General features: G+C 32.7%; 1 protein-coding gene across 1 annotated transcript; it reads left to right on the top strand.

Moving 5' to 3' along the window:
* The first annotated feature begins 7,262 nt into the window (after positions 1-7,262).
* On the top strand, positions 7,263-10,358 carry LOC146905577 (uncharacterized). Its single transcript, XM_085727943.1, has one exon. It carries the CDS (start codon positions 8,656-8,658, stop codon positions 10,222-10,224), a length of 1,569 nt encoding a protein of 522 aa, XP_085584069.1. The 5' UTR covers positions 7,263-8,655; the 3' UTR covers positions 10,225-10,358.
* The last annotated feature ends 1,684 nt before the right edge of the window (positions 10,359-12,042 follow it).

Raw genomic sequence — 12,042 nt, 5'->3', positions numbered from 1 at the left:
ATGAACAGGTTAACGTGAGTGAATGAAATTGGGAAAGTTTTTTTTTTTTTTTTTGAGAAGGAAATTGGAAAGTTGTGTTTCTATAATAATAACCATAAAATATAATCCTTCCTTAAAAAAAAACCGTAAAATATAATCCTATATTATATTATTCTTATTATTATTATTATTATTATTATTATTATTATTATTATTATTATTATTATTATTATTATTATTATTATTATTATGTGTTAGATACATAGTTTTGTCCTCATGAGCTTAGCTCAACTGGTAAGGACAATGCATTATATATGCAAGGTCCGGGGTTCAAATCCCGGCCACCACCAAAAAGATACATAGTTTTAAAAATCGGATCGGTTTTGTCACAAAAAAAAAAAATCGGACCGGTTTTCGACTCGGTAAGGTCACGGAGTCAATGGTTCAACCACTGGGTCATTGGTTGAACCGCATGACTGAACCGGATAAATTGGATTTAGAACTCGGTCTTTTTAAAAAAAAAGTATATTTATATTTAATTGGGTTGGATTAGATTAATCTGGATCACACAATCACAAAAAATAAATATAAAAACTAACTAATAAAACTTACCAATTGTCAACACTCATCAAAATTTACCATTATATGTGCATTTCATACCAACACAAATCATTCCATATTTAAATAAATATGTTTAGAGAGAAACAAAAATATTACACACACACACACACACACACACACACACACATCTTCATAAGAGGGCGAATATTTTGACTCCAAGAGTAAGTGTAATAACTTACTCCAAATCTTGACCTTTAATTCCAATTTTGATTAATGGCTTAGATTAATTGATATTGTAGGCTTTAATTCCATTTTTTATTGTAGTCAACACTTATCACCACAAAATAACAAAATAATAAATGTCTTTTAATTTCCTTAAATAAATGTCTTTTAATTGATTGTTTTTTTTTTGTTTTCACGTTAATTTTTTTAGGGTTAATGGTAAAATACGCATCAAAGTTTTTTATTTGACCACAATTATTTTTTTCTTCTACCTTTACTTTTTTTTTACGCTAAAAAAATTGCATATATACTTTTTTAAAGAAAACAATTGTAAAATTTAAACAATTGTATATTTATTCTTCTCCCTTTACTATTTTTTATACGACATATTTTATTTGGTTTTTCATTATAATCCTGTTATTTTCTTATATTTTGTAACATATTTTTGTACTAATATGTCACGAAAAAAATGATAGAGGAAGTAACCCTGGTCTTTTCTTATATAAATTAAAATAATCATCTCCGTTTTAATTAGTTTTTGTTGTCATAGGAATACATAGATGATGACGTTATTTAAGAAAAAGATCAAGAGTTCAACATAACAGTAAAGGAACATGTGAATACAACATAAATATAATAAATTAGAAACATTAACAATATGTTATAATTTAGGCTTAAATAGGTCTTTCGTCCCTAAAAATATATGTCATTTGAATTTTCGTCCCTAAAGTTATTAATCCTTCCAATCTGCCACTGCAAAATTTAATCATTTGACTTTTGGTCCTAATTAGGTTTTTTTGCTGAGGTGGGCTGTCATTAGCGACGTGGTGCCCATGTGGCAAGTGATGATTGGGCGAGGTGGTTGGCTTAAATAGGTCTTTTGTCCCTGCAAATTAAATATAGGTCATTTGAATTTTCGTCCTTGAAGTTACTAATCATATGTAATTAGGACCATTTTTCAAATGATTAATATTTGCAATGACAAAATGGAAGGATTAGTAACTTTAGGGACGAAAATTCAAGTGACCTATATTTGCAATGGTATAGTGGTTGTTGTGTTTTCATGGTGTAATAGTTAAATATAATAGAGAAAAAGTAAAGCTTAATGCTCAAAAGTATGTGGTGTGTTGGTTAAAGGATGCCTTGTCTGTCTTATAGGTTGTGTTCAACTCCTTGCTATGCCAATTTTCATGTTTTTTTTTTGTGTTCAACTCCCTGCTATGCCAATTTTCATGTTTTTTTTTTAAAAAAATTAGAAAAGCGGTTGTCTTATAGGTTGTGTTGTGTGTTAAACTCCCTCTATGCCAATTTTCATGTTTTTTTTTAAAAAAAATTAGAAAAGCGGTCAAAGGTTCGTTGACCAGGCCAGATTGGAGGGAAAATTCCCACCAAAAATTTGATGTTGGTGAAATTTTTATGCAACAATCCAAAATTGTCCCCAAAAGTATCTAAGGGGACAATTAATGGTTATCACCAAAGAAATAGTACTGCAACGCTCCAAAATCGTCCCCAAAAGTATCTAAGGGGACAGTTAATGGTTGTCACGAAAGAAATAACAGTGTAACGCTCCAAAATCGCCCCCAAAAGTGTTTTAGGGGACGTTTATCAGGCGTTGCAAAAATAGTTTTGGCAACACTCATAAATCGTTGCCTTAGAGACTTTTAAGGGGACAATTTTTACACGTCCCCTAAAAAATTGTTGCTAGCGACAACAAATGGTGTAGTGCCACCTTCTTCCTCCTTGTTCTTCTGTCAGTAGATTTTACTTTTACCTTGCTCCAACTTTTCTTGGGACCGATACCAACAGTCTTGTTCTTTGATTTTGGAGTTTCACCCTCATGGTAGACTACCTTCCTTTTGTTACTCCTAAGTCTTTTGCCTATACATTCAACTTCTCTCTCTGGAGTTGAAATGTCACCAGGTACTTTGTCATGAATGCTCACCAGGTCCTTTTTGACCTTATTTGCACATATATCTTTCTCTGGACCAACTTCAATCCTGATATGTTCCTTTTTCTCAGGAGAAGTTTTGTTAGCAGGAAGTTCAGAAGGAATTCTCTTGTCTGAGTTAGTCTCCTGATTTGACCCATTATTATCAAGGCCTCCATTAGTCTTACACCCAGATTCTACATTTCCTTTAGACTGGACAATAACAATCACCCTATCAGAATTCTCTTTCTCTGTTGAAGTGGTCTCAGAACCAGAATTCTTATTTTCAACAGTGACAGCAGTAGACTCATGGTTATCAAATTTACTCAAGGATGTTTCATCATTTCCCTCAACATTCATCTCTCCATGTTCTTGTGCAGGAACATTAAAGTTTGTCACCTTACCATCATTAGAAGGATCCATGTCTATGAACACAGTTCTATTTAAAGCACACAAGTTCTCCAAAACTGACTTTTCACTAGATACAGATATATTAGAAATCAGAGAGGCATTGGAGTTACCTTCATCATTCTCAGAAGAGGAAGTAGTTTTGAGGAATCCTTTAGCATCAATACTGTTAGCATCCTTCACACAAGTGTCAACATTGGGTTTGACAGCAGTAGTAACACATGGAGTTGCTTGGTCAACCATACATAAGGTGTTCACAGGTGTTCCCACATCAGACTTATCACGTTTCTTCTTGTTTGGACTGGAGTTAGTGGGTGATTTCCTTTTAACATTTCTGGGCAAAACAGTAGTGATTGGTTCGACCATCAAAGGAACTGAAGTGTTGGTTTCTTGGTGTTCAGTGCCCATGGCTTGTTTGAGAACAGGGTCTGAGTTTTTGCTGGTCCCAAACTGTTGGTTCTGAATGGTGAGAATGTAAGGATGAGCTGTTTGAAAAGGGTAAGGTACAAAAGGTTGTATGTATTTGAACTTGGGAGGATTGAGAGAAAAGGTAGAAATAGGGAAGGAGTTTCTGTGTGTTGTTGGCGTGTTTATGTGGGTTTGAGGCTGAAGAACCGGATTAGTGTGTCCTAATGAATGTGGAACCATGTGCACAAAGTTGTTCAACTCCTTAAGTGGACAGATTTCAGGTTTATCATTCAAATCAACAGGTAGCCTGTCTTTCAAGTTTTTAGCTACAATACTACTTGATTGTTCCTTATGAGTGCAGAAGAACTGATTAACCTTCTTATCATACATTTCATCAGGATATGACCTATTATATTTATTGAAGGTGATTAGATGTTCCAACATCATGTTTGACATACCAGTTAAGTTACCTGTCAGACCTATTTCTTGTGGTGCCCTCAAACAGTTATTTCCCTCAGAGTTTACACCCCTTGGTGCTACACCTTTTTCAATATGAGGCAACACACATTCACCAACAGTTGGAGTTGTTTTACCAGTTTCCCTTTTTACCTGATTCATAGCTTGAATAAGATGTGAGTTCAACAGAGTTACCTTGTGATTTAATTCTGAAATTTTGGCTTGATGACTGATCCTATCATTCTCCAATTTACTGGTGATATTTTTCTGCTCTTCAAGTTGTCTTCATGCGTTGTAGTTTCTTTCAGCAAGACATTTGTAGGATGCAATGAGTTCAGCAACACCCAAGTCTTTTACACATGAGTCAACATCAGGAACAACCTTGCTAGTCAAGGCTGCTATGTGCTTAGCAGATTCTCTTTCTCCATCTTCTTCAGATTCATCATCATCAGACCAGGAGGCAGTCAAGCTCTTCTTCTGCTTCTTCAGAAATGTGGCACATTCTGTTTTGATATGTCCATACCCTCCACATTCATAACATTGAACTCCTTTGTAGTGAGAGTCTACTCCTCCATCAGGTCTTGCCACCTTCTCTTTGCTAGACTGATCGTCAATGTTGGGGTGGATGTTCTGATCATTTGGCCTGGACCTTCTATCAATTCTTCTTAAAATCTTCTTGAACTGTTTCCCAAGAAGTGCCAGTGAGTCTGCCATGTCTTCATCATCTTCTTGCTTTGCTTGTGACTCATCAGATTCTACACAAGAAGCAAAAGCGATCCCTTTACCTTTCTTATCAGTTTTGCTGTTGACAGTCATTTCAAAATTCTGCAAGGACCCTATCAGTTCATCAACCTTCAAGCTTGAAATGTCCTGAGCTTCTTCAATAGATGTAACTTTCATGTCAAACCTCTTAGGTAGAGATCTGAGGATTTTTCTGACTAGTTTTTCATCAGAAATTTTCTCTCCAAGAGACTCAAAAGAATTAGCAATATCAAGGATATTCAGATGATAATCCTGAATACTTTCATCCTCCAGCATTCTTAAGTTCTCAAACTTTGTAGTAAGGAGTTGGAATTTTGCACTCTTTACCTTAGTAGTCCCTTCATGAGCAGTTTTGAGAATCTCCCAAGCATCTTTAGCCACAGTACATTGCTTGATCAATCTAAACATATTCTTGTCAACACCATTGAACAGAGCATTCAATGCCTTTGAGTTTCCAAGAGCCAATTCATCTTCAGCATCAGTCCATTCTTCTTCTGGTTTTAACATATTAGTCCTGTTACCATCAGCATCTAGTTGAACAGGATGTTCCCAACCTCTCAGAACTGCCTTCCATGTTTTGCTGTCAATGGATTTGAGAAAAGCACACATACGTGATTTCCAATAGTCATAGTTAGATCCATCCAACAGAGGGGGGCCTGTTTACAAATCCACCTTCCTTGTCCATAGTGCTAGAATAGTACTCCCTGGAGCTCACCCTAAAACAGGCAGGGTGCCTGCTCTGATGCCAATTGAAATTATAGCGTACTTGTTTTATTAGGTTCTGTCAGATGTTTAAACGTTTGCGATGTTCCGATTAATGTTTCAACATCATGCGATAAATAGAAAATAAAACAAGAAAATAAAGTGCAGAAAAATAAAGAACACATGAAGTTTGTTGACCCAGTTCAGCACAACACGCTTACATCTGGGGGCTACCAAGCCAGGAAGGAAATCCACTAGTGTAGTCCTTATTCAATAGCTCTCAGCAAACTCGTCGTTTACACTATATGACCTAGGACCTACCCGTCTAGACTTCAACCTAGGAACTCCTAGATCTGAGATCCCATCTCACTATCCTAATGGTCAGTCACTGCCCCAGTGACCTATCAGACCTCAAACACAATAAAAGTAGAAGTTACCTTCCAACACAAACAACCAAACCTTGTTTCACAACTTCGGTTTGATGCACAAGAGTATCAATACTCACAAAACTAGTCCTAAACAAGTATCTAAACACGACACTAGCAAGAACACAGTAAAGATCCTAAACCTGCATCACAAACGATACAAGAGTAGAATACATGAAGACTCAAACCCTAAAAATCTAAAATTTTTAGCGTGACGGCTTGAATGAATAATTAGGTCTTCAAGTCTTCCTTTTATACTGAAGCAGCTTGGGCTAAATAATCATTGGGCTTCAGTAAACTTGCAGATCGGTTCAGCAAACCTGCAAAACAGAATCAGATACAAATCTGGAAAGTCCTAATATGTCGGAACCTATATTAAAACATTCCAAATCGTAACAAATATTTCCTAAAATAAAATGTCTATTTTAGTAATATTCCATAACTGATTCTAATAAGATATGCGCGTTACTTGGTCAGTAAGTAAAGGAAATATGGTTTCCTTAATGGATAAACTACGCGCGTACAGATAAGGCAGAACCCAGGCACACTGAACCATGCCAGGATGTTGGAACATTGTATCCAACATCTCACAGAGCTGCCTAACCACATGCTGGAACATTGGTTCCAACTTACATAACAAGGATATTTGTTTTAGCAACAATGCAGCCAACACAAATACCCAACACTTTCTAAAGCACAAAAAACCTCTCTATATAGAGGGAAATGATTCACTATTTGAATTACAAACGACAAAATAAAATGATAAAAGAGTCAATTATTGATGCCGGGTACACTTTGTGAGCCCCATCGATCACATCAACAAAGACTAAAGTAAAACAAGACAAAAACCAAAAAAGAAAAAGTAATTGTGTTGGCCATTGATTACGGCCATTGAAATTATTTCCATTGTAATGGAATCTTTGCAATTATTTCATAGGTCCTTTGTCCTTTTGCCCTTTAGAACCAACGATGTAGATCATGGCATCGAAGATATCTTCTGTAGTAGGTTCATAGTCCGGCTGAGATTCTCCGGCTAAATTAGAATTGAATGATCCTTGTGAGGATGTGTTGACATTGTATCATCTTTTTGAGTTGTTGAAAAAGTGGAGCAGAATTGCTGTTTCATATACTCCATTGTTCTAAGCATTATTTGATTCTCGGTTTCATTGGGATATTTCCTTTGAAAGTAATTCTTCATTTGCATTAAAGGATTTGGTTGAGGACTTTGTTCTTTATCCTTATTAATTTTGTCTTCTTTAATAACGTTCTCAACATTATTAGTTAGAGATTTAACATCTTCAGGGTCCATATTAGACCACCATTTGAAAAAGAAAATTCTCTGAAGAATTGGAATATTAAATTTATCTCTAGCCACTATTAGTGACCACCTCCATATCCAAGGTATCAATGGTATCAGAGTCTTTACCCATTTTATTATCCAAAGAACAGTTTTAATGATTCTCGCAAAAAATTCGTCAATTTTTTCCCAGACGAGGGAGTGTTTATGATGAATATAGCTTGAGAATTTTTTGTTAAAACTGTTCTTACTTCTTTGGTTTAGGAGAAATCCTTACTATCCCAGCGGGTTGATTGCTGTCCCTGTAGGTTGATAGTTTAAACACTTTGTGTTTACAAAGAAGATAGTAAACTTTTATAGACAAGGCTTTATGATGTTGTTTCTGGAAATTTGCAGATTCCTTTGAACTTTAATCATGGTATTTAACAAACTATAACTTATCTTAATCATTTTTATGACTGAGTCCGAAGATCATAATTATGATCAAGATAATTTAATTAAAAATAGAGATTTGGTTGAATATCCAACCAAAATGGATCAATTAAATAAATGGACAATACCTTCTGTTTCACCTAAGCAAATTTATAGCTTTGGTAAATTTGATTTATTATCTAGATTTGCTGTTAAAACTATTGAGCAAACTATTCAAGTGTCTGATCAAAGTCAGATTATTAATTTAATTAGGAAAGAGGATTTAAAATCCTTTAAGAACTATAAATTTATACATATTGGATTAATACAAGTAGCCTTTAAACCTTTAACTTTGTTAGGTTTGAACGCTAGTATAATGGCTTATGTTAGAGATGGAAGAAGTAAAGACTTTAAATCCTCTCTAGCAGCTTTAATTGAAACTAGTCTTTGTCACGGACCAGTTTATTTTGATATTTTTCCAAATATAACTTTGTCTTTAACTGACAAAAATCTGTATGATGCTATGCAATTAAAAATTCACACTAGTGGATATAATTTTAAATCTGGCAGTGAAATTATGGCTATTTGTTATAGGATTTATTATAAAGTCCTTAACACTTTAAATCCTAGGGTCAAGACTGATAATATTAGTTTTCCGGGAAAAACAACTTTAGTCCAGACAAATCTGCTGACTTCAAATATTGCTACTAATAGATTAATTAGATGGGATGAAATAAACTTCCCTCAAACTTGGGATCTTCAACAAGAAGTTGAACCTGAACCTATCCTTAATAAGGATATTGATCAAATAATTCAGACCACTGAAGGGGATATAGAAGTAAAATTTAATCCTCGTCATAGCTTAACTATTCCTAGAAGTTTATCCTCTAGATACGATAATAATGATTTTCATACTGTTCCTAGTAATCTGTCTAGGGCATCTACTTCTCAAATAAGGGAGGAATTAGAATCTGTTGAAAATATAATTATTAGTGAAAATAAAATTCCTCAAGGTATTTATAATCAACATACCACAAGTAGGGCATCACCTACTCAATCTGAGATAAGTTTTCATCTCCCAAAACAATGAGTTTTTTATGGATTTTACACCAGGTAGTGATTTTAGAAAACTTATCAATGATGAGTTTGAAATGCCTAGATATGCTAAATTTAGAAAATGGTTTTTTAAAACTTTTAAACCTTGGGAATTAGCCCAGATAAAACAAGATTTTTATAATGATCTTAGCATAAAAAGGGATTATATTCCATTTGTAAAATGGTTTCTAAACTACTTTTTAGAAAAAATGAATAATGAAATTTTAGTTTTAAAATCAAAATCCTGGACTCTTTCTAATGGAGAAATTGTTGCATCACCTTTTCCACCTGAACAATGTATAAGTTTAGGAAAAGATGTTAAAGCTACTGCTTATATTTGTGAGAAAATTGGTAATAATCAAGTTACCCTTCAAGAATTAAATCCTATAATTAGATATCAAAACTATGCGAATGCTTTTCTTACTCGTTTAGGAGATCAACTTATTTCCATAGAAAAGGAATTAATTAATTTAAGAAATCTTTTTGAAAAACATATAACAGATAATAAATCAGTTGATGTTCCTAGTTCATCAATTGAAACTCCTATAATTCAACCACCTATTAATATAAAAGGTTTTAAGATGGAAAATGAAAGTGACGAATTTGTCAAAATTCTTGAACAAAAACTTAGTCAACTTAAAATAAATATGTTGTCTGAAAAGGAGATTTCTGATACTTCCAGTAATACTGAAAATAATAATAGCGATAGTGAAATTGGTAATATTGATCAAATTACTGCTATGTTTAAAGATCAAGACATTAATAATGCTGAAATAAATCCTATTTACAACTCTAAATCGGTAGAACAATATTATTATAAGAGGCCTACACCTCAAGATTTTCTTTTTGAAGAAAAAGACTTTTACCAAACTTCTTATTCTGGAAAATCCATTTATGAATGGAATATAGATGGTTTAAATGAAAAACAAATTCTTGATGTTATTCATCGTATGATTATGTACTCCACTGTTTGTAAACAACAAGGAAATTTTGATAGTTCTATAGGCCAGTTTATTGTAACTGGATTTGTAGGACAATTAAGAGGTTGGTGGGACCATTATCTTAGTGAAGAACAGAGACTTGAAGTTCTCAAACATAAAAAAATTATTGTTAAGGTAGAAGGACCTAGTAATACTACTATTAGTACCGAAGAAGAATATGCAGTTTATACACTGTGCCTTGCTATTCTTCATCATTTTGTAGGATCTAATGTTCCTATAGCTGAAAAATTAAGTACTTTTCTTCAAAATTTGAGATGTCCATCTTTTACCCATTTTAGATGGTATAAAGATACCTTTTTATCCAGAGTTTTTCAATTAAAAAACCCTAATGCTGATCATTGGAAGTCTAAATTTGTAGACGGTCTTCCTTATTTATTTGCAGAGAGAATTAGGCAATCTCTAAGAAATAAAAATGACGGGATAAATATTAATTACCCAGATTTAACTTATGGCCAAATTATTGGTACATGTATTAATGAAGGATTTACTCTATGTAATGATATAAAGTTAAAAAAATCAATTAAAGAAGCAAAAATTAACAGAAAAACACCAAATAGGAGAATTCTGTGAACAATTTGCTTTTGATTTAGGAAAACCTCCTACTGATAAAGGTAAGAGAAGAGAGAAAATTTTTAGTAAAAAATCTCATAGAGATAGTAAAGGAGTTTATAAATCTTCTCATAAGAAGAGACATAAAGGTAGAATTTTTTTTTCTAGAAATAAATTCAAAGACAAGAATCCTAATAAGGATACTAGAAAGAGAAAAGCCAAAAATTTGGACGTAACCTGCCATAAATGTGGCAAAGTGGGCCATTATGCCAACCAATGTTGGACCAAAAAGGCACTCAATGAAATTGAAGATGATAATCTTCGTCTCCAATTAGAAAAAGTTCTTCTTATCAATTCTGATAGTGAACATGATAGTAATAATGATCCCTCAGATAATGATATCGAAGTTATTAATGAATCATCTTCAGATTCTGATAATTCCAATAGCAATGATGATTGTCAATGTGATTATTGGAAAGCTATTGTTGAAATGAATGGATTAAATGATCTTACTAAAGAACAAGATGAAACTTTAAAGGTTTTATAATCAATTCCAGATGATAATCTGAGAAGAAAAATGATGGAATTCCTTATAAAGGAAAATTCTAAAAAGGAAACGTCTCTAATTATAGAAGCACCCTATCAATTAAGTGAAGTCTTATCAAAATTTCATCAATCCAATATTAAGGAAAGTCCTGTTTCTACAAATGATTTAAAGAGAGAAATAAATCTCTTAAAGTCTGAAATTATTCAGATTAAAAAAGATAATAATATATTATCTCAAAGAATTAGTGTTTTAGAAAAGGGTAAAAACACTAATATTTCTTTAGAAGAAATTGCTACAGATGATAATCCTAAAAAGGGTTATTTAAATCTTCTTGAAAGAGTAACTTCTCAAAAATGGTTCGTAAAAATTACTCTTGTTATTAATAAAGAATTCATCCTTGAAGATGAAATAGCTTTAATAGATAGTGGTACTGATCTTAACTGCATCCAAGAGGGAATTATCCCAACCAAATATTTTGAAAAAACAACCCAATCTATTTCTCATATGCTGGTGGAAATAAACTCCAGGTTAAGTATAAATTAACTAACACCTATGTTTGTAATAAAAATGTGTGTTTACCAACCCATTTTATTTTAATAAAAAATTTAACTCATAGAATAATATTAGGAACCCCTTTTTTAAATGCTATTATGCCTATTAATAATATTGATCAAAAGGGAATTACTACCTTTTTAAAAGGTAAGAAAATAATTTTTGAATTCATTTCGGATCCTCAAACTAAATTGTTAAACGAAGTAAAAGATATTTTACTTAACAAGGAAAAACAATTATGTTTTTTAAAAGAAGAAATTAATTTTCGAAACCTTAATGATCAACTTAATAAAGATGAGATTAAAAGACAAATTAAGTATATAGAAAACCAATTTCAAAAGGAAGTTTGTAGTGATCTTCCTAATGCTTTTTGGGAAAGAAAAAAGCATGTTATAACTTTACCTTATGTTGATGATTTTAATGAAAATCAAATCCCAACTAAAGCTAGACCTGCCCAAATGAATCAAGAATATCTTGATCTTTGACAAAAGGAAATCCAAACCCTTTTAGATAAAGGATTGATTAGAAAATCCAAATCTCCTTGGAGTTGTACAGCTTTTTATGTTAATAACGCAGCTGAAAAGGAACGTGGAGTTCCTAGATTGGTTATAAAATATAAACCTCTTAATAAAGTATTAAAATGGATTAGATATCCTATCCCTAATAAAAAGGATTTATTAGATAGATTAAATAATGCTTTAATCTTTTCAAAATTTGATATGAAATCAGGGTATTGGCAA

Source organism: Medicago sativa, chromosome 7 (assembly GCF_051527215.1).
Source record: "Medicago sativa cultivar Bolivia chromosome 7, Bolivia_mono, whole genome shotgun sequence".
In the NCBI taxonomy this organism is placed as follows: domain Eukaryota; kingdom Viridiplantae; phylum Streptophyta; class Magnoliopsida; order Fabales; family Fabaceae; genus Medicago; species Medicago sativa.
Note: the sequence above shows the minus strand (reverse complement) of the source record. Positions and strands in the feature narration are given on the sequence as shown.